The 24,857-nt window shown below is 38.2% G+C and overlaps 1 protein-coding gene across 4 annotated transcripts in view; it reads right to left on the bottom strand.

Moving 5' to 3' along the window:
• The window catches only part of CHCHD3 (coiled-coil-helix-coiled-coil-helix domain containing 3), a 209,662-nt gene that overhangs the window by 91,877 nt on the left and 92,928 nt on the right, over positions 1-24,857 (bottom strand). For all 4 annotated transcript variants that reach the window (XM_015292450.4, XM_015292492.4, XM_416646.8 and 1 more), the window contains exon 4: positions 16,500-16,644. In XM_015292450.4, coding sequence (XP_015147936.1) covers positions 16,500-16,644 — 145 coding nt within the window. The remainder of the gene's footprint in view (positions 1-16,499; positions 16,645-24,857) is intronic.

Below are 24,857 nucleotides of genomic sequence, written 5' to 3'. Positions count from 1 at the left end.
TACCTGCTAGGAATATCACATTTTACACTTTCATTATCAAAAGCAAATGAGGCAATGCTAAGTGAAGTACAATTTCACCTATTTAGATTTTCAGAACATCGAGCACATTTCACTGGAACATACAAGCAGCATACTCAGAAGCACCAACACCGCACAAAAGATGGACATAAATGTCTGAATATAAAGCTAACCGTCTATGCTTCTGAAAACTTCATCTGAACCTGACTGTAAAATTCTACATAATACACAAAAACCCCAACAACTAAGGGAAAATATCTGGCTGCATGTGGCTCTGGGCAGCCTGGTCTGGTGGCTGGCGACCCTGCACATAGCAGGGGGGTTGAAACTCAAGGATCATTGTGGTCCTTTTCAACCCATGCCACTCAATGATTCTATGATTCTATTGTCTAAAAGTTTAGTACAAACCAGACAAACTACTAATATTCCAATAGGAATATTCCAATCTCACGATATTGCATGGAGGTGTTTACACACTTTTGGGAATGACAGAAATAACTAATATAAATTTTACTATTGTAAATAACATGAAGAAAGCTACACAAAATTTGGATCCACTCCTAGATACCTGTGGAATTCAGAGTAAGACTGAACGACTCATTTTAAAATGTATTCCCATAATTTAACCCACTTAGATATACATAATGACCAGGGTTTCGGTTTCAGAGAAAGTCAAGAAAACTATTATATTCATTAAAATGCTCCTAAAATGACTAGTTTATCATCTTTGCTGCAGAACAGAGCAAGGGGAGCATAAATTATTTATGATGTGTAACAGTTTAATGGAGTATAAAATAGGGTTTTTTCTCCTCACTGGTAGTACAAGTTCTGATTTTTGTTGTTGTTGTCAGCTCTGCACTCAGAAACATTCCCGACCCATTTACAATCATGACAGATGCAACCACTTTAAAAACTGTTCTTTATAAACTCTAACTTTGAGGAATTACTTATATAACCTATATGTTATTATCTTAAACTGTTATCGTAGTACCCTGCAGAGAATGCACTGTTGAACTGCAGGAACTTCAAATAAGTCACAAGACTCCGTTCCTTCAGAAACATAGCAAAAGCCTTATAACCTAGATGTGGGCCAACATTGTAGCATCAAAACCACTGCTATGGGAAGGTGCACTGAGATCAATTTTCATTTCCCACTGTGACTGCAGTCACTGAGTCATGAGGAATGCGCTCCCATCTCCTGGAACGTGTGAATGAGTAGGAATTTGTGCTTACCCACTGGCAAAACCAAAAGGGATTTAACACTTCACAGTTAAAACCTTCAAACGATGCAACTACAGAACATACTGTGCTTCGTAAGAGAAAGAGGAAGCCAGTACAAAACCAGTAGCTCCCACCAGGTCTTCAGAAATGATTATGAAGAAGTGATTTATTCTGGTATATGTGCATTAGACTAAGCTTTCCCAAAAAAATTAAGTACAAGGAAGAGGTCATAACAAAAACAAGGCTCATGGGAGTAATTTTCATTATGACTCATTTTCTGATTTATTGTAAGTGTATTTTGTGTGATGTAGACACAGGGATTGTTACGATATTTACATGTTTCAGGTCCAAATAACCTTACTTGTCTGAATTATCTACACAGTAAGACATACACATTTAAGCTAGAGCCCCAGAAGGTCATATGCAGAGAAATACATGCTTCTACAAGGCAATCAACATCATCATCAAGTTGACATCTGAAATATGTCAAAATCACACCCCAAAAATACCCATTTCTCCTCAGTTATAAAGAGATCCCAGGGTGCAAAGTTCTGGCACAGCTGATCAGACCCACGCCTTGCTGAAAATGTAGGCAGAGAAAACCTACCTCTGCTTGCAAATGGGCTGTGCAGCAATTCTTGGGAGGACAGCCAACAGTAAGACTGGAAAATCTAAATACTTAGCATCTAAGGCAGCATAGATTGAAGATGTCCCTGCTTCAATTTGTTCACCTTGTAGACTCTCAAAAGTAAACCTGAACTCATAATACAATCTCTGAATTGTGAAGTTTTCTCCTTAATGTTGTACCATCTGTGTCATCCTCCCCACAAAAAAGATTACTTTCCATTCATTTCCAGCTCCATAGAGCCTCAAGCTACAGACTTTTTGAAGCAAGAGAAAAAGAGTTAAAGACGTTACACGTCACCTCCAACTTTTCTGAAGGCCTCGGCCAAATGCATTCCATTCACTTAGAGATAACACTCTCTACTAACAATAAATGAAATTTCTTTAGGTTCTAGCATTCGCATAGCTTCCAAAGAAATCTGCTATCTGCCAGGAAAGCTGTCCAGATCACACCTGGGCACTTTCTTCTTCCACCTCCAATAAAACAAAATTAAACTTCACCATGTCCATAAGCCTCTGGAGGAAAAAGCAAATTAAAAAAAGCACAGCTCTGGTTCGATAATTTTTGTCAAAGCATGGCAGTGTGGTTCTGTATAATTTCATCCATCACGTGCACACTCCCACAAGCCAATACGTATAGCCTGACTACATGTATGAATCCTGAAAGGACTGCAGGTGTTAAAGCAGATATCTTCTGCAATTCCTCATTCCACTAGGTCCAAAATACTGTAACATCAGGCAACAGAAGTGAAGGGTACAATTAGCTCCCAGGAATCACAGAAACAAAGTAGTTCTTCGTCCTGAAACTAAGAACTGACAGACTTAAAGGTTGTAGAGGGAAAGAAGAAAGGAAGAGAGAAGGTGATAAGGAGAAAAATAAAAATAAAATGAAAAGAAGGATGTGAAAATGAAGAATGGAGTGGCTAAGATCAGGATGGACATGGAGGCATGGGACAAAGCAGAAGACTTGAGAAAGAAATGAGGTTGGAATGCCTTATACAGAAATGTAAAAATAGAATTTGCGGTAGATATATTCATAGCAAAAAGAAAACGGAAAAATAGAAGAAACTGAAATCAAAGACAGTGCTACAAAAATATGGATTAACTCAGAATTCCTAACTGTCAAGACTACTTCTTGTTCTTAGTACAGGTTGTCAAGCTTATAGAAGCCTTAATAGAATTAATGTCCCAAGTCTCTCCTGTTATTTACATAGAATAACAGAATCATGGAATGGCTTGGGTTGGAAGGGACCTTAAAGTTCATAAAGCTCCAACCTGCCTGCCGTGGACAGGTCTGTCAACCATCATATCAGGTTAGATCAGGCCCCTTCCAAACTGGCCTAGAACTCCAATTCCCTCAACCTTTCCTCATAGGAGAGGTGCTCCAGCCCTCTGATCATCTTAGTGGCCCTCCTCTGGAGCTGCTCCAACAGCTCCACATCCCTCCTGTACTGAGGGCTCCAAACCTGGACGCAGTACTCCAGATGGGACCTCACAAAGGCAGACCAGAGGGGACAATCACCTCCCTCTCCCTGCTGGCCACCCCTTTTTTAATGCAGCCCAGGATATAGTTGGCCTCCTGGGCTGCAAGCACACACTGCTGGCTCATGTCCAGCTCACCAGAACCTCCAAATTTTTCTCTTCAGGGTTGCTCTCAATGAGTTCTCCCAGTCTGTACTCATATCAGCCTGAGATGGCCACAACTTGGCCTTGTTGTATGTCATGTGGTTCATAGGGGTCCACTTTTTAAACTTGTAATACAGTTATATACCTCTCCCCAGTAACTAAATCGTAGGTCAAATTAAAGGTCTTTTCTTATTTGTGTCTCTGAAAAGATGAAGAGGAAAATAAAGAGGGGAAAAAAAAAGAAAAGATTTTTTTAAAGGTTTTTTTTTTTTTTTTTAAATAGAGAAAATTACAATCTAGTAAGCTACATCAAAACAACAGTAACAGCAAAATTATGATTTCAAAGGCTGTTTTATCTGGCATTCCTTATCTGTTGAACTTCATCTCCAAACACTGTGTTTATGTAATCTTTAAATCTAAGATATTTACCACCTTTACACTTTCTTGTGGTACTGTCAGCGCTTTCTGGTTAATAATTACACCCAGGTTTTTCTATTATAGATCACAGAATCATAGAATTGCTCGGTTGGAAAAGACCTTAAAGATCATGAAATCCACCTGCAACCTAACCATACTACCCTGACTAACAACTCTCTGCTAAATCACACCCGTGAACACTGCATAGTCCACATACATTGTGTGCTACTACAATGAGACATACCAACCCAAATGACATAGTGGATTAAAAAACAGTTCACAGTGCTTTCAGATAAGCTAATGCTTCAAATTAAATGCCTTGAAAGTGAGGCTAGAGTACTGAAATGAAGACCAATACAATCACACAAGTTCACCAGTTCTGCATATCTGACTGAAAAACCTTAATGCTTTAACTTTCACAGTACTTGTGGGGTTTTTCTGACATTAATAGTAAGCATCACTAAGAGAACAAACCACTTAACTTCTAAGGCATTGATTCTGCAATCTTAATACTCCTAGACAACTGACTGATTTGCTTCTTGGGGCAGCCAGAATTGTGGTCAAGAATGTCAAATAAACTAAGCAAAAATCAAATAGTCAACTAAAAGTTGCCAAGTGGATGAGCATACTGCAACTATCACAGTTTTAAATGGGGCAGCAATGACACAACATAAGTTCATCCTATCTGTTCCAACAATTTAGCCACTGGTTACAAAAGGTACTGAAGTCCTTTCAAAATCTGCTTTGTATGATAAAACACTGATAGTGTGCTAATTCTGTTCAATATTTCTATTAATCTGTATAATTCCAGTTTTCAGTCTCTGCAGGGTACTTCATGCTCATCTTCCAGCATATCTCTTACTCTTAAGGCTACACGGATCTTCTTCCCCTAACATATCAGGACTGACCATCAAAAATCAAAACAACAGATTTTTCAAACATATGGCAGATTTTGAAAGATCTGTCAAGGGTTGTGACCTCACTCTAAGGCAAATGCACACCCCTGACATAATGGCTAACAATAATTACAGTTGTCCTCCTCTGCTGCTACAACTAATTCACCACATTCACAGTTGATGGGTCTCAATCAACTGCTGATGATTTAGAGCAGTAAGACAAATAAATGTTTCCATGAACCTCCAAAACGAATGGGAACATGGAAATAAAACTGGCAGCACTGGAAATGTGCTGAAAAGTAAGAAAATCTGCTCCAGGAGAATGAAAGTTTACCTTCATTACTCCTTATTTTTGTTAAGGTCAAATCTGCTCACATACAAATTTCAAACGATTTTTTAGACATAGCAAATTAGAAGGGAAAATAATAGGCACTCCTTCTGCTTGCTTGGAGGTAGCATGTTCAAAGAAAGAATTTCTCAAGTTCAGTATCTTCCATCATTGCTTTCAAAAGAAGTAACTGTGTTTTTTTCTTTTCATTCTTTAAACAGACAGATAAAAGTGAGAAGGAAAATTAAAACATTACATGAGTTATTACAGTGTAAAACAAAAATCCAACTGACCTATTTATCAGAGCACTTCTTAGAAGATCCCCTGTTGCTGAGGTAGATGTGGCACCCACTCATTACCCCTCCTCCCATCATCCTTCTTGCCTATCTTCAAAAGCCTTAAAAAAGCTTTATTAATAGATATTAGATGCACGTATTTCTCCTCTTACATCAAAATAGCAGATACATCAAGCTGGTGCTGTGATGTCTGCCATCATGACTTTGTTTTGAACATTTGGTAGCCCTTTAGTTCTGCCTTACACGCTAGGAATGACTTGGTATCACTGTCACACAAAACTATGAGAACTATTGGTGATGGGTGGATGGTTGGACTGGGTGATCCTGTGCGTCTTTTCCAACCTTGGTGATTCTCTGATTCTATGATTCTATTCCCTTCCCACTGAAAAGAAGATTTCTGAACAGTCTTTCTGCAGATCTATATGCAAGAAACACCCAATAAAACAGCACAGAAGGCTCTGGATGCTCATGGACTTAAAGATAGACTACTGGTCACAAATAGGCCTTGAAGGTCGACTGGTATTTTACCTCCAAAATTACTTTAATAATTTTCAATTCACTCTTAGATCCTCTGAATGTATGCACTCCAATATTACAATCAGTCTAAAAAGTTCACCTACACCTAGAACTCCTTTCTCAATGTCACGGCTTTTTCCCTTTATGTATGCTAAATGCTCTGGCAGAAATTATTTTGAAATGTAACCATTAAAGGTATGCTAATGACTATGAATTGTGACAGCTGCTGGGGAAACAAGCCTGTTGGCTCAGGCGCAGCACCATTAACTATCTATCATAAAGTACTCTGGACTTGCTCATTTATTACTGCTGCATAGCCCAAGGGGGGAAAAGGGAGAACTGCACAGGCTTCTTTATCCAAGGCAAAATCATAAGACACTTATCCTAATGTCATGAACCCCACTGTTTATCTGCATGATAATTAAGAAAATGAGAAGGAAGGAAGATTTGTTGTTTATTTATTTACGAACCTGACTTGAATTCAAACGTCTAAGAAAAAGACAACGCAATACCTCACTACGTGAACAGGCTGCAGGATCTGCCAAAATCAAAACTATGTTAGAAGTATCAGCCCTATTAACTAGAAAGTAATGCAACAAGTACAAAGTATTATCTTTTACCATGGCTTCCCAAAAATGAGCGCTGATGCTTTTCTACTGCATCATTCTTACGAAGCTGCTTAACCAGCAGACTTAACAACTGAAACCAGTTTTTGCTTTCAAAACTCATGTAAAATAAGAAAAATGCTCTGTAGGCCATGTGTTGAAGTCAGTGTCAGTGTATTTTTAAGCAGCAGGTGCTCCATGAGAAGAGAATGGTTTGGCTTCAACTCTTTCAACTACATGACATTACATGCACACATGCATGCAAATATCCATATGAAGACTGTCAGCCATACATTTCTTGAAAGAAGATTGAATTTCCAGCTAAAAACTCCACTCCACTTTGCTAGACAGAAATGACATACTGTGCTACTGGGAACCGTGAAATTAAACAGTTTCCAGTCTTCAGAGGATAGGACTGTCAAGAGAATAATTTTTATTACTTAAATAAAATGGTATATTAACATCCCCAATTTATCAACCCTTCCACTTTAATGTCTTCCCTCCTTTAAAAAATCCACAAGGCAAACTATTTTCTTCCATGCACATACTAGCAAACCTATTGTAGAATACATCATCAGACGTTGTGCTGAGGGACATGGTTTAGAGAGAACTATTGGTGATAGGTGGATGATTGGACTGGATGACCTTGTGGGCCTTTTCTAACCTTGGTGATTCTACGATTCTATAACCATACAAGTAATACTTGATAGGATAGAAAAAAAAATCTTAATAAAAACCTATAGACTTAACCAGGATGTCATTCTCCTTCCACACCCTCTAATAGATTATTTTAAATCGGATTTATGTACATCTACTTTGGATCCGTTAGCACCCATTGCTACAATACTTAAGTACCTCACCATATGCTGGACAGCCAGAGGGACTCTGATATAAAACAGCTTGGAAAAGCTATAGTGGAAGGACTGTACACATATCAGTAATTTCAACAGTCATTTCACATTCTGTTTAAACCAAAGGACAAATTACATCAAAATTACAAATCAGAACTGAAGAAATCTCATCAGAAAGTGAGAAAGTTTTCAATTTGTAACTTTTTTTCCCCAAAATATAATTCCCTGTCACTGTTTGGTTTCTAGAATTCACGCTATCATCAACTCTACCAGGATAATTATTGATTCACTTAAAGTACCTTAAAGCACGCAGCAAGTACAGTAGTAATAGCAATTCTGACCGAGAAGTGCCATCTAATACATTTAATTGTATCTTTTGATAAACTGATAAAATTGTATATTCAGTAGGAGGTTAAATCTTTTCTTCCTGAAGTCTACATGTCATCTATTGCAGACTTGCTTCTAACCAAAGGTGGCAACTCAGACTACGAACCAACTGATAAGGAGATGCAAGAGAACTTGTCTCTTCAATCTTCAAAACTGTTTTTGAACTACAAAAATAAAATAAAGGGGGCATACACAGTATTTCACAGTCACCATTTACTTCTGCTATAGAAACACTGCAATTGTACTATTTCAATAACTTGGAGCAGAAATACAAGCCAACCAATTTTGTACTAATAAGTAAAGAAATGCCAAAGTGCACAAAGAGCAGAGAAGGCTTGAATTAAAATATATATATAACAATAAAACCTTTCCCAGCACCACTTCTGTTTGTGTTTTGGTATAAGCAGAATATGACATCTCTGCTGAAAATGCTGATATGTGGACAGTCATTTCACTCCAGTCTTCACTACATTAAAGTTTAAGGGCTTGTTTGTTTGTTTGAAGATATTTAACAGAGTTTTCCTAAAATGTACTTTCTTTCCCTTATACAAACACACCACCAGACTTCGGCTTTCAGAAATGCATAAAGGGAAGATACTTCATTAGCACTGCCCTGTTGGCACTAGAGTTGGAAGGTCATTCTCATGCCTTACAGCCTGCATAAGGGTCCATTCCCTAATTGAGAGTACTGCAGAATAAGCATTCAGTGGGAAAGCAAAACAAAACAGAATAAAAACAAACTGCTTTTCCCCTTATAGAAAAGCCATTAGTTTCCTAAATAGGAAACAGATGTAAAAGAATACAGCAATGGGGCTCCTGGATGCAAAAAGAGTTTCCAGCGTAGACCAAACATGAAAGTGGATGCTCAGCTTCTCCTAAAAAGGACAACATAAACTTAATTAACTATTAACCTATCAGTCTCTCACCCTTAATTATGTTCAAATTTGAAACCTAATCTTGGGCATAGTTGTAAATATAAATACAGGAAGGACATATGCTATCAGTCTCCTCAGAAACCACCCAATTCAAGATTTTCAAGAATCACAGAATCTTTTACGTTGAAAGAGACCTTTAAAGGCCATCTAGTCCAACGCCCCTGCAATGAACACAGACATCTATAGCTCGATCAGGTGCTCAGAGTTTGCTCCAGCTTGACCTTGAATGTCTTCAGGAAAGGCTTCCACCACCTCTGGGCAACCTATTCCATTGCCTCATCACTCTTACTATAAAAGGTTTCTTCCTAATACCCAATCTACAACTTCTCTCTTTAAGTTTGAAACCATTTCCCCTTGTCTTATCACAGCAAACCCTACTAAAGAGTCTGTCCCCTTCCTTTTCTTAGCTCCCCTTTAGATATTGAAGTATCTCCCTGGAGCCTTCTCTTCCCAGAATGACCAGCCCCAGCTTTCTCAGACTGTCCTCACAGATGAGGTGTTCCAACCCTTTATTTATTTATTTATTTATTAATATTTGCAACAATTTCTTGTGTTTTTCGAGCTTCATTCTAGTATTCTCTAGCTAAAATAGAATGGCTTTTGTCTCAGAGCTTGCTCACAACAGAATATGTGAAGTCCTGATTACAGGAAGAACTCTTAAGAGTACAGAGTGAACACCATAGAATAGCAACATCAACACCACTAATCAACCTAATGATTTTTCTTGTTACTATATTTAGGATACAGGCTGCTGGATATCTTCCAAATTATACTCTTTCAGTGGTTTGGTTCCCTTCTCTCAGATGATGTTCCCAAACAAAACACCCATGTCGTGCAGTGCAAAGAGTCCTGGGATTAGTTAAAGGCAGGTCATTAGTAAAACAAATTGTTCTTCATTTCTCCTCCCTTTCTTAAGTCTTCTATCTGCCCAACCAAAATTAGCCTAAATTGAGGGTAAATAGATATTAAATAGAAGTCAGAAAGAGAATCTTAAGAGCTGGCAAATCCTTTTGAAGAAATGAAGGAGACTGTGTATGTGCTATGTTCTAAGTCTTCTGTGGCTTTTGTTGTGTCATACAGCAGCAGCGCATACATGCCCCCAAATGCAGTTTGGATAGGAATACTTATACGTTGTGCCAAAACCTTCATAAGAACATTATTTAAAACATCCCTTTCATGATATCTTGAGGGCAGAAATGGATATTCTCTCTGGAAGAAGCAAACGTGTATGTAAAAAGGATGCATATGCTTACTTTTTGCCCATGCATGACAAGGAATGATGACATTCATTTGAAAAGATAGCATAGCAATTTTGTTAGCTGTTCAATAAAAAGGGAGTAGCAAGAACAAATTGGTTAATGAATGAGGGAGGAGAGAGGAGAGTATTATGCAGCGAATCTATAAAAATGAACTCAATTTGAATTCAACCAAAAGAACAAATTGATGGAGCAGCAGGCTTTGTAAAGCACTAGATCTTCATCTGGATGCTGAGATAACACAGTGATTAATTTTGCTTCTGTCAAGTATCTTGGGTTTTGCTATATATGAATTTAAGAATAAAAAAAGCAAGCTCTTCAATGCTGTTTGACTAACAAAACACATTTCTCTTACCATTCAAACAGAAACTTTTAGGAGAATAAATATTCACTTTGTGTACTTTCCTTGCCTTCCAAATTTTCTATTTTTACTGTATTTTTTTCTTGTAGGTCTAGCTTTGAGAGAAAAAAATGATTGCTAGATATAAGAATAAAAAATTATAGGTCTACAACATTGTCAAGTCAAAAACTGGAGGAAAGAGAAAATTATTTGTATTGTTCCATTGAAACAAATATTTTAAATGTCAGAACAGATGTTATGAAGGGGCAGAAAAGAGATACAGGTAAGCAATTTCTTATTCTAGTTCACGGGCATTTAATGGCAGTTTCAGAGATGAAATAAAGCACTGCTTAACTGTTGACACGACGGAGGTCATACTGGGATTGCAACCTACAGCAACAACAGTACGATCACCCACAGGCTATTTTAAATTATTTTTACTGTTTAACTACATCAAGGGGGGAAAGATTGTTCACTCATTAATAAAGTAATTTTAGACATGCAAATGGGCCTTTACCATTTCCTTAAGGCACATACATCCGGCCAGATAAGAAAACCACTCACGGTTTGCAAATATTTGGTAGGAAGTCCCATTTCTTGCATTGTTGGAAACCAACATTACTGATCTTCATTTGCATAGTAGCACCTTCTTGTTCGTGCAGTAGTTTCATATAATCTATATAGCATCCCAGAACAGACAGAAAGCCAGATTCCTATCTTACACACCTTGCAGCTGCATCAGAAATGCCAACGAGAAGGAGAGTCAGTGAGAGAATAAACGTGTGCCAGGAGAGGCATAAGCCATATCCATAACATCCTGTTTATTCAAATGAAGATAAGCATGTAAAGTGCAATGGAGTTTAATATTTTCAAAGTGTAAATGATTTTTTCAGTGTATTCTGCTTCTGTAAAAAAGCAACCAAATCCCTCTCCCCCAAAACAAAGCCAATAAGAAACCTTTAGATCTCATTCTCAGCACTCAAAAGCAACTTCTTCCTCCTCATTTTAATTTTACTCTGTCTCCCACATCACGAGCACGAAGGCAAGGGGATCATTTGCTCTAACAAAACAGCTATTTCTAAATGGCAAGGGGAAAAGCACTTGGCAACAAAGTACCACGTACATAGAACTGAATTAAATCTTACCAGTAGATCTGAAAAAATATAAGCATTCAAAGAGTACAAATGCTTCTACATTATAAAACTGAAGAACAAGAGACAAAAAGAAATGTCACCAGGTTTAGCTTTGTACCATGTTGTTTTCAAATCTTAAGTCTAATTTTCAAATGTGAGCCTTTAGTATTTTCACTGTCATAAATTGTAAATTATAGTCACCAATCATACCATGCTTCCCAGAAACAGCTTCGTCCTCTCTGCAGTAAGCAATCATGTTTTGCCTCGGGCTATGTAGTTTACCTCGAATTATTTCAGAATCATCTAAAAAGATTCATTTTTCTATTAAAATGATGAATGAGCTAAATGAGGTATGTAATAAATACTGCAGGTTTGTAAACAGACTTCTTTTCTCTTGAGAACTAATGCTTTAACTCGTTTAGTAATTCTTCCCCCTGGTATTTTCTAGTGAAGTCATCCTTAAAATACGGTTAGCACAGGACTGTTTGGAAAGAGCAGGAAGAGTCGGTCCATAATCTGCTTAGAGAAAATAGAGGACCTCCTCTTGAAAAAGCTAATGAACTGGGGACAGGAAAAATAAATGCAGCACTAAAGGAAAGGCTGCACAGCACACGTATGCAGTGATATGGATGTGCCACCCAAGGATGGTAGGAGAAATAGCCTAACAGTTGAGACAGAGAAGAGGGAAACACTCCATTTTAACAATGTGTATTCAATTATGACAATAGGTCAAATTCGCTCCTACCATAACTCAACGTGCTTCAGCTCTAACATATCAAGGAATGTATTTTGTCTATTGATTTCAGTGCTCAGAAAAGTGAAAAAAAAAAACAAAACAATTGTACACCTCAAAAATCCAATAGTTCGATTACCACATACACCTGAAGTGCAGAAACTGCTTTTTAATGTAAGGATGCTTCTGCCAATTTGACTTTTTGAGCACAGAGCTTATTAACAGACTCTCTCATACAGCAAATAATTTACACAACAGGAAAATGCCTCAGCAACAACAGACTTCATTCTCTAACAGGTACTTCTGTGAAAGCCAGGAACAATACATGGGGAAATATATATAATTATATTAGTATGGATACAGATTTCTAATGACAGCAGTAATCAAATTTTAATGTTATGGTTACAACAAATGAACAGAACAATATTTCTGTGCCTCTTCAAAGGGAAATGAGACTTTAATGTCATTGGCAGCTCAATAAAACCATTTTCTAACATATAGGGTCTTAATGACAGCTCGTTTCAGTCCAGACAGTGAAGCAAACATGTTAACAGTAAACTCCAGGTCATTACAAGGAGATGGAAATACAACAGGTCCTCTGCACTTTGGATAACTATTGATTTTTTCCTTCATGTTCTCTGTGTCTCACCCTGGCTCTCATAATGACTGCAGTGATGGAACATCAATACGCTGTTTATGGCAAAGCTACCACATTTAAAGGCACTCCACAACACTGTGCCCAGCTCAACTCTCCACAATGCTTAGATGTGTAGTGAAGGAAGTGAAAAGGAAGATAGGTCTGCTGCCTGCGTAACACAATGTAAGTATTCTTGGAGTAGTCAGAAGTATGGAACACTAGACTGAATCAGAGGGGATCAATCCAATATCAAAATTATTCTGTGGTCAGACTGAAATAAATGCCTTAATGCATTACAATGTTCTCCCTCAGGAAGGATGGACAGAAGAAATATCACACTGTATGTGTTAAGGGTATGGAAGAAAGGAATATTTTTGACATGCTGCACTGCTACAGATAGCTCTCAAGCACAACTTCAAGCACATTCTGCACCTGAGGATCTGGAAATTCCACTCTGAATTTTATTATTCCTACCTTGCTTGGTACAAACATCAGAATTTCTGAGTTTTATGTGTCTGGATCTCTCCCAGAATCATATTTTAAGAAGCTGATATCCCATCATCCAATTCCCCACATTGTACTGAGGGAGTTTCCCCTAAGAGCTTACACAGCATGTAAGTAGCTCAGCTATCATTAGCTCATCTATCATCAAGTTTCTTTCAAAGCCTTTATGAATACCACCCAGGCCTGAAGAGCTGTTATTGGTAAAACCATCAATTTTCCTTAATGCTTTCTACTGAATCTTCAGATCAATGGCTTTGTCTGAGGAAATCTCTGCAAAGAAAACTTCTGGCATGGCAGCTTGCAAAGTTCCTCCACTTTAAAGGCACGTGTGAAGGAATTAATTCAGAATTGTTTTGCTGCTATGGGTTCATCTATTCTGATCACAGACCACATTCCCCAGTGATATTCTGACTCTTCAGTCCTTGCTGAGATTTCAGTTCCATGGAGTCTGTGGGCTTACACACACTCATTCTGCTCTCTGTTGACAGCAATAGGGCCCGAGGGGTTAGGGAAAGGTTCTGCATCAGAGGGCAGTGGGCATGGAACAGGCTGCCCAGGGCAGTGAGCATGGCCCTGGGCTGCCAGAGCTCAAGAAGCATTTGGACAACATGCTCAGATGTAGGGTTTGGGTTTTGGGTGGTTCTGTGTGGAGCCCAGAGTTGGACTCCATGATCCTTGTGTGTCCATTGCAACTTGGGATAGTCAGTGATTCTGTGACTGAACCATTCTAGTCATACTTAATATTTTGGGGGGTTTGTTTTTCAATATTTAGCCTAACGTGCTCATTCTGCTCGCTTAAAAATTATTTCCAATTTTTTAAGGGTGCACTCCTTTGCCTTACCTTGCTGTTCAAGCTCTGCTGGATTCCTTTAGATATCTTTGTTGAAAACTGGAATACTTTTGCTTAAAAAGACAAATGACATCTTTCTCTACTTCTTATCATCTGCAAAGCTTCTACTCTTTTAGCTGTCAGCTTCAGCTTCATCTTACCAATGTTCTTCATCTTTATGAACAGCCAATGCCAACTTTTGGTGTTTTAATACTTAAAAGTATCCTGTCTGAACCTATAAGCAGCAGCTGGTTTTAAGTGGTTAAAGACCAGGAAATACTACTTCAATCTAACATTTTCATGTCTGCTTGTTAAAGCTGAATTAGCAGCCTTTATACAAAAATATTCTTCCTGTCTTACCTTATCTTTTCCTGCTCACCATTTAAACAATTTATCAGCAAAGGAATTAACATGGAAGATAATGCTATTGGCATTGCCTAGACACCAGTTCCTTCTCCAATAAAGAATCTGACAGATGTGATAAAATCTGGGCTAAATAAAAAAATCAACTTGCTCTAGCAGTTAACCAGCACATGGGATCATTCACTCTGCCTGACAAACGGAACACACAGACATATCCTCGTGTTGCAAATGTTATAAATTCAACTTGGATACATTAGACAAATAAACAGCTAATAACAAACTATGCTATGGTGGAAAAAAAAAAACCCAAAAAACTGCAGTAGTTTCAGCAAGATTACGTACGGAGAACTTTAAGATTTGTTAAAACCTCACAGGTGATTCCTTCACATAGGCAGTTCTACCTTAAAAATTCTAGAATAAGTGAAAATTAACAATACAATAACATAATAGCTAAATACACCTGTTTCATATCACAATTAGATATCTCTCAGGCATTCGGATGATGAGAAAGACATCAAATGCTTCTCAAAAGCAGAGTACTAAGCACAGCACTAAGTGAAAGATGCAAAGCTCAAGGTAAGTCACGCAAATAAACCCCAGTGTAACTCTTCATTTCTCCATTAGGCTGAGACCACAAAACCTCATCCATTCTTCACCTTAACAGCCCAAGGGTTAAAGGCATAAGACTAAAACTACATCTTAGACATAATTCCCCTCCATTTTCCTTTTTCCCCCCAAATATAAAAATAACAAAATATGAATCATTTATCTAATATTTTTGTATTGTTTCATTTTTGTTTGTTTGAATTTTAAGTCACAAATGGTTTGGAAAGATAGTAGAGGCAATAGATTTGTATTTACACAGCGTAGATAAATCTATTGATTACTGAAGTGACTGGTTGCCTCTCTTACCCACCAATAGCTCTTAGAAAGCTTTGAATTCATCTTGGATGCAGAGAGTTAAACATATTTCTATAGATGTTGGTATAATTAATCCTCCTTATTTTAAAAGGAATGCTCACGTAAGTGTTTTGAAACTTTTGTTCTTGAAAACACTTGTATCTGTTAATCATTTATACTCTGGCAATCTTAAAAGAAATCCTAAGTGATATTTGTATCTCAGAGCATAATGATTATCGTTACTAGGAAAGCTCAATACAGACTCAATATAGCAAGGAAATGTTACATAGGAAGCTATGAATCTGCCAGACGTTTGAAATGGACTGAAATATACAGTTGTCAGTTTTCAAAAGAAAACAGGCAGCTGCATTTTATAACTTCCTTGTCCAGAAATTTTTATACAGCAGCTCTATTAAAATAGGATTCTCTGATACAGAATTTCTCACTAAGCCAGTACTAGGGTTTGAGGCAATCAACAAGAGTTAGACAATTCTTTTTGTTTTCTAACACGATGGAGACTTCAGAATTATACTTTTTGATTCCTTACTGACACCCAGTTTTCAAGGGAGGATTATTATGGACTTCCTTGAAATATGAAAGTATTTAACATATGAAAGAGGGTATTGTATTCTGTAACGCTTTGATAATCCAACTTAGTAAATAGACTCATAGAATTGTATCATAGAATGGCTTGGGTTGGAAGGGGCCTCAAGGATCTTCAAACTCCAACCCCCCTGCCACATGCAGGGCCACCAACCTCCACATTTAATACTAGACCAGGACCCCATCCAACCTGGCCTTGAACGCCTCCAGGGACGGGACATCCACAGCCTCTCTGGGCAGCGTTCATATTATCCCAGGCGCAAGGAGACAAATTATACTTGTAACCTTCAGTAGGGCTTGGTTCTATCTGTCCTTAAGACAGGAAAATTTTAGAACAATAAAATGAAATGACAATATTTACCAGTAAAAAAAAAAAAAATCACAAGACAGCATACGCTTTCAGCTTCTACTAGTAGGCTGAAACAAGTCTGAAGAGGTGGCTGTTCGGAAATCCAAGCACTCTACAAGATGCTGAACTTACAAAGCGCTGCGCCTTCTGACGCTCCTCTTCTGTGGCAGCTCTCTCACGAAGAATGGCTCGAGTCAAATGCTCATTCGAAGACATCCTTTCTCGTTCCAGGATTTTGCCAAACTCATCACGTACATATGCCTGTTCTTGTTTCAGTCTGCAGAAGACAGAGGGAAATTCAGATCGAAAGCTTATTATCTGAATTCATTTTAAGAGATGTAAACACAATCACTTTGAAAGCAGTCCCTGTAACAAATGATTACAGGCTTCTTAAAACAGCAGAACATGAATTCACCTAAAATTCCAGATTATTTCAGATTGAAGCATCAAAATCCAAATACGCAAATTCAGCAAGTCTTGGGAACACTACTCCTTAAATCACACCAGGCAGAGATCATTCAAGGGTTTATTAAAAAGCATCTTTGAATACTATGGGTATGTATGGAGCTCTGTTGTTTGTTGAGGCGTACTCAGTTTGTTGTTTTTAAGGAACATGTTTTCAAGGAAATTCTTCCCTGCCCCACCATCCAACTTCCTCCTAAAATCACCATTCTTTTCTGCAGTGGGATAATATTTTTTGATCTCTGGACACACTATAAACCCAAATGTGGTGCTTGCTTACAGAGCTGGAAAACAGATGAAACAATCAGAATAAACCTCTCCCAGCAATTTGAGAGGAGATGAAAAGAGCTATTGAACAACACAGCAACGGAGTTAACACAGTTACCAACAGCCCCAGAAAATCATAGAATCATAGAATGGCCTGCACTGGAAAGGACCACAATGATCGAGTTTCAACACCCCTGCTATGTGCAGGGTCACCAACCACCAGACCAGGCTGCCCAGAGCCACATCCAGCCTGGCCTTCGATGCTTCCAGGGATGGGGCATCCACAACCTCCTTGGGTGACCTATTCCAGTGCATCACCACCCCCGGGTGACAAACTTCCTCCTAATATCCAACCTAAACCTCCCCTGTCTCAGTTTAAAACCATTCCCCCTTGTCCTATCACTCTCCACCCTCATAAACAGCCGTTCCCCCTCCTGTTTATGTGCTCCCCTCAATAACTGGAAGGCCACAGTGAAGTCTCAACATTTACACATCATAAAACATAACTTTACTCAAAACCTTTACTACATTACTCTGTGTAAACACAGAGTATTTTTTATGAAAACGTGTGGGTATAAATAGCATAGCTGTTAGAACATATCTGTTGAGCATGCATTGTGACACAGAGCACAGTGCCGACATTCGGGAACTCAGAGCTGTAATGGCAGAATTAAACACAAGTTTTCAAATAGATTTTTTCCAGGAGTGGAGGAGACAAAGCTTAAGGATTCTCAGTGCATTTATATGTTGTCAAGGGAGCTTCAGAGAACAAATCGTAATGAGTAGGGTCACTTTGTAAAAGGTACGAGCATTACAGTACATTAGATTCTTCCCCAGGGAAAATATCTAAGTGGGGTGGGGGGGAGAAAGACAATTACAAGATGTATTACTTCGGTGCTCAGACAACCCTCTGAAATGCAGCAACCAACTGGGAGTCTTTATAAAAAGTTTATTAAGCGGCATCTTCAATTATTCTAGCAAAAGTCAGATTATGCAGACATGGACCAAATTCCATTAAGTGATTTCCCAAGGTTCCCCAAATTATTCCAGAAGCATTGGTATATCAAATCGTTCATACAATCAATGCTCCAGTCAAAACATTCTGGTCGTCTTTTCCATTGGAGAAATAATGTTTTGTTTAAAAGGTGTCAAAATAGACATCTCAGCAACTTTTTCTTAGGAGAAACAACAGAGAAAGCACTTAGCATTCCCAGAGATTGAAGTAAACTCCTTCCTCGCCCTTTATAGATTTTACTTCCCATACATGCTTTTCTCCTGCTTCTTTATGCAGATTATGCCTAGCAGCACAGCAATTGAAATATATGAAGTCAGACAATATCTGAAAGGGCTGCTAGAGGGCCAAGGCCATTCTCAGTGAAGAGCCCAAGGAGCTGGGAGGGAACAGAATTAGGACAGCTGACCTGAACTGGCCAAAGGGATGTTCCATTCTCCCTCACCTCTTTTGTCACCACTGCAGATGTAAAATCAAGAAGACATTAGTAAACAGATAAGTGATGTGTTCTTTCCAAGTATCTGATGAATAAAAGAATGTTAAATATTAGCTAGCTCGTTAATACCAATAAAAACGATATGAGATACCCACATCAAAAATGGAAAGATCTTATCTGTGGTGTGGTGTTTGTAACAGCTCGCCCAAGAGCAGCTTTCTGAATTACAGAGCACTCTTCCTCCTTAAAAATGCGATTTCCCCATTTCTTTCAAAACACTCTTATAATGGAATAATGGTACAACATCATCAGCATAAATATCCAACCTCAAAACTGTAAGCATTTCCTGGGTCCTCCCAGAGGTGAGCATTCCCTGGCTCACCCTACAGCTTCCACTTTTGCTGCTAAGCCACAGAAATGCTTCACAAAAACTGATCAACTTCACCCAAAACAAAAAACAAATGGACACATAAGATAAACAACACAAATCTTACTACTGCCCCTGTTCTACCTGAAAGACCACTGCATAAGTTCATATTCTGGAGAATGGAACATTCATACAGCTTCCAAGCTCAATTAATATTTGGCCCATTACAACACCTTCATTAGGGGACAACAGGGGAGACAAAATACAGGTTTACCACAGGGAAAAAGCACTAGAAAATGCTTTGATTTTAGATGCCTCAATTGTAGAACAAGGCACTTAGATCATCTCAGCCAAAGAAAGGAGCACAACAAAAATTTTGCTCTTTTTTTGGTGTGGCATTATAATGTATTAAAAAAAAAAGCATACTATTCAATTATGTAATGGCTTGTGCATAACAGCATCTTAAAGCAAAAAGTCTTTCCTATCTACCTATCCAGCGTAGTGGTTTGCAACCCTGCCCGTGTCAGAGGGGTTGGAACTAAATGATCTTTGAGCTTCCTTCCGACCAAAGCCATTCTGTGATTCTGTGATTCTACCCTAATCCTCATTCATGCCATCAAAGAATCATAGAATCATAGAATGGACTGGGTTGAAAAGGACCACAATGATCACCTAGATTCAAACCCCCTGCTGTGTGCAGGGTTGCCAACCACTAGATGAGAAATGTATGTCGTCATATCTACAGAACAAAACACAACTAGTTAACTCCCCAAAGCATCCCCTAGACTTTTACACTCAGGGCAACTTTTATCCACAAAAAATGTCCTAAATGCCCATCACAACTGATTTAAATTCATCGGAGTTTTAAAATAAGAAGTAGGATTTTGAAGTAATTTGCATTTATTTGAGTTACATAATTGGGTAGCTTGTAGGAGCTTAATGAAACAAACAGAAGGCAGCTACATTCTGATCTCAAACATTTGCTTGCATCAACTTACAGTAGTTTCCTTCCTTGACATTACAAATTCATTTTACTGACGTTCAACGTGTAGTGCTGCTGAATGAAAGCAAACATCAGCTAAATCTACAATAGTAAATTATATTATTATCTAGCCAAAAGTAAAGTAAATAAATAAGTCAATATCTGCAATTGATAAGCAATTAAATAGCACAATTTGACAATAAAGTCCACTACTCCAAGAATGCCATAGAAATAGGCCACTTAAAATGGCATTTTTAATTACAACACAATTGAAGGCTTAGTATAACAGCTCTCATGTTAAAGCCAAAAGCTTTAGTTAACAGACAAAAGACATTATGCATTACACTGATCATTTATATGGAAAGTGCTTTAAAAAAGCTGCTGAAACAGCAGAGAAGGCTGCTTGCTATACATTTTTCTACCAAGTTGATAGCTGGAATAGAATACTTCTAAATAATTATGAAATACTGTTTCTAGAAGCACACAGCCATCTAGTTACAGCAGTTGATTTAATGAAATAAAGGATGCAAACCTATCACTTTTTCATAGTGCTATTTGAAAGTACAACCAAAATCCTACTCATACTCAAATCTGGATTAATACTTCACAGTATTTCATACTCTCAACTGTTCTATAGCATACAATCATATATACAGAAACCAAAAATTCCTGCCTTTCTACTGGCTTCAAGAACTTCAAAGCTCTGAGTTAATGCCGTGAAGAGTGTTTACTCTTGCACTACATTAAGTCAGTTAGCTTGTTATTACCTCTAGGTCTTCCAACACTCATAAATTCTACATGGTAACTTCTTTCACACATTTTTTGAACACCTGATGATTGTCTCTTGCTTTATTATGGAAAGCACAGCCCGCAGCGCTCACACATCGCACCATCATTTGGGCTGGAAGGGATTTTGTGCCATCATCTTCAAATTCCCTGTTCAAGCAGGTGCAGATAAGGCAGGCTACCCAGGACGATGCCCACTTGGGTTTCAAATATCTCCTGTTTTGGAACCTTCATACTGACTCTGGGCAGCCTCCTCTGACCACTGGTCCTGTAATTTCCAATGTTCAGAAGGATTTTCATGTTTTCCAGTTTGTTTCCATTGCCTATTGTCCTAGTCCTAGATCTCCTTGCTTGCCCTTCTTGAAAATGGGAGTGTCATTTGCTTTCCTATCATCTTCAGGAAGCTTTTCTGATCACCATCACATTTCAAAGATAATTGTGAGTGGCCTCACAGTGACACAAGTCAGCTCCCTCAGAATCTCATCAATTCCCATGGATTTATGTATGTCCAGTTTGTGTAGGTTTTCCTAAAATGATCCTTCTTTACCACAGTAAGCCATAGAAACATAGAATCATAAAATCATAGAATCACAGAACCACAGAATGGCTTGGGTTGGAAGAGCCCTCAAGGATCATGAAGCTCCAAATCCCCACCGCATGCAGGGCCATCAACCTCCACATTTAATACTAGACCAGGCTGCCCAGGGCCCCATCCACCCTGGCACTGAACACCTCCAGGGATGGACGGGGCATCCACAACCTCTCTGGGAAGCCTGTTCCAGCACCTCACCACTCTCTTGGGAAAGAACATCCCCCTGATATCCAACCTAAATCTTCCCTCCTTCAACTTAAAACCATTTCCCCTTGTCCTGCTGTTATCTACCCTTGTAAAAGAGTTGACTCCCCTCCTGTTTATTGGCTCCCTTTAGGTAGTGGAAGGCTGCAATGAAGTCACCCTGCAGCCTTCTCTTCTCCATGCTATCATCACTCCTAAGTGATCAGAGCTCAACGACTTCGTGTTGGTCTCAGCATCCCGGGATTCTTGTATGTTGGATTTCCCAGTATGGATCGAGGCAGAGAAGATGAAGATAGCACAGAGGATCTCAGCCTATTCTCTGTCCCTTGTCACCAGAGACCCTGCCCCACTTAACAGTGGGTCCATATCTTTCCTACTCTTCCTTTTGCTACTGATTTTAACACTGATTTTCATGATATCTCCATCTGTCCATAGATCTGCTGATAGGTAATTAGAAGTATTAACTATATAATCTCATTAACTAAAGCAACAGAAAAAGAAATTAAATTAAAAAAATTAAAGTTTCGCTTTGCTATTTCTGTGAAGATTCGGTGTACACACTGAAAACAGGAAAATGCATGCATCCCATCCTAATTATTTTATAAGCAAGTACAGACAGAGTTCAATTTCTGGACCTATTCAATATTAATTCAACCTTGTTTTTATCATAGAGCACAACTGCACATCCAGTGAGTGACATAATTAACCTACTGGATAGACGTCTTGTAACTATGATACTTCAATATACATATTCCTGTCAGCTCCCATCCTTCTGGAAATATGCTTTCAGTAAATCCAAACTTGTTAACACTGAATAGAAAAGCATATCAGTGCATACCTATAAACCTTCATGATTCCCTTTGTGTTAAGGCACAGAAATCCTTTTGTTAAATATATTTTAAATAACAGCATAATTTACACGCATGGAGTTGGACTAGTGGACCTCTCAAGGTCCCTTCCAACTCAAATGATTGTGTGATCCCATGTAGAAAGCCAAGCTGTCTCCTAAACACAGATACTCCAAATATAGCAACATACGACCATTAAGGAAATTGGAGAAAAGTTGAAATACCCAACTAGTACCACCCTCTAATCACTTGTGAAGCAGAATTAGAAGTTTAAGGGGAAAAACAGCAAAGCCTCTCTAATGTGACAAATACATTTGCTATAATCTCTTTTTAAGAAACGTAAATATGTTTTCCAGGAAAGGAAAAAAAAAAACCAACAACTTCACTGCACTCTGAAGAAAACCTTCCATGCTTTTCAGATACATTTTTTTAAGAAGAGTTCAAGAAAAGGGAATTGTTAATGAAACCACATGAAATTACGACATGGTACTGTAATCTTGCACAGCAGGAACCATGTAAGCCACACTAACAAGATGAATAATTAATTCTCAATCCAGAAGAAATCACTCTATTGTTTACTCCAAAATATCCATTTCTGTCATTCTTGAGAAAACACCTGCAGATGTTAAAGGTTGTCATTAACTAAAAAGCACCCTTGAATTCATGAAAAACAGCAACACAGAGAAAATGCTAAAAATCTAGATGACAAACAAACAAAATAACACCAACAGTCTTATGAGCTTTGAGCTTCCACGGCCATGATGCACTTTATTCTAAACTATTCCACAATCCACAGGAAACCCAAAACTGGTAAACACTACAGTATTAAAAGCAAATATAGTGATGTATCATTTTCAGCCCTTCTTATTTCCAGATATTGAAAATTTATTACACTATCAAAGCTTAAACATATCCTTTCCATTATTTTCCAGGGAAATGATTACTTGCCAGTTGCTGCATCTTTATTACAGTCTCCAAGTTACACAATCTGATGGATTTCTGGTGATCCAAGATAAACTCATTCAAGTTCAGAGCGTGAACTGTGTCATTTTTCGCTACCTCCAACAACCAAAACAAAGTATTTCCTGTTTCAAAGCACACTATCAAGAAAATCATCTTCTTTTCTATAAAATGTAGAAAAATCTAAAGATATTTTAGGCTCAAATGCTGGGAGTGATCTTGAAGGATGAAGCCCAAGTAAGAAGACGTAAAACTAAAACATTTCAGCATTGAAGAAGTACATCTGTATATTTACTCGTTGTTTTTTTGAATTACTGCTAATTTAAGCCAGCATCCTTCATCTTTCATGATCTCTGAACATTTTCCTTTCTCTATGACACCTCCTCAACCCAGAAAGCTCACAATAATTAAAAATAAGAGTACAACATGTTTGCAATAGAAACAGCTCATTGTGGCTTTTTGCCTAGTTTGATGCAGAGAAGTTTGTTAATGCATTCTGACAGACTTGCATAACATCCAAAAATGTTTTGAACAATGCAGTTTAGGCTACGATGCAATATTAATGAATGAATAATGTTTCCGAGTACTGAGTTTCAATATTTAATGAATGCATACAGAATGTGCCATAGAAAGATGAGGTTGAAAATCACTGGAGCTAACAAGGGACTTGAAAAGATGCTAGAAACACCAGGAAAACCTTTAACCTAAACTTTAACTGGAGTCTGAAAAGCATGAAATGGATATCTCTCCTGCTCAAATTCTAGCATTCACCTGACTGCCAAGTCTGCTGTATCATATGATCCTCAGGGGTCCCTTCCAAGTAGGGATATTCTATGATTATTGATCTAATGCTTATCTGCTTCTGCAAAACATGGCTAAGGACAGAGATTTAAAACTAAATTATCCAAATCCCAAAATCACAGGCAATGTCTCTTTCTTTACAAAAGTCTCAGAATAACAATACAAAACATAAAAACAAACAAACAAACAAACAAATAAATAAGTTGAAGAGATTTCCTACTATTATTTACACATAGAATCATGGACTTATAAAATCACAGAACGGCCTGAGTTGAAAAGGACCACAATGATCATCGAGTGTCAGTTTCTCTGCCATGTGCAGGGTTGCCAACCACCAGAGCAGGCTGCCCAGAGCCACATCCAGCCTGGCCTTCAATGCCTCCAGGGATGGGGTATCCACAGCCTCCTTGGGCAACCTGTTCCAGTGCATCACTACCCTCTGGGTGAAAAACTTCCTCTTAAAAAATGTAAACATGAAAAACTTAATTTCAATTCATATAGGGCATTGCATACTACAGGTGAAAGAAGCTACTTCTAACTTAAAAAGCAACCCTTCTCTTTAAAAATCCATCCTGAAGTTTGATTTCTGGAAAAGTTAAGAGAAAATATCATCCATAGGAGAGCAGAAACCTCTTCTAAATTTAAGACTGGAATACAACTTTCCTGTAGCTGTGTTCTACCCAAGTGGCTTTTGAAACGGTTTTAAACTGGAAGAGGGCAGATTCAGACTAGATATTAGGAAGAAAGAAGACACTGGAACAGGTTGCCCAGTG

This window comes from Gallus gallus, chromosome 1 (assembly GCF_016699485.2).
Source record: "Gallus gallus isolate bGalGal1 chromosome 1, bGalGal1.mat.broiler.GRCg7b, whole genome shotgun sequence".
In the NCBI taxonomy this organism is placed as follows: domain Eukaryota; kingdom Metazoa; phylum Chordata; class Aves; order Galliformes; family Phasianidae; genus Gallus; species Gallus gallus.
Note: the sequence above shows the minus strand (reverse complement) of the source record. Positions and strands in the feature narration are given on the sequence as shown.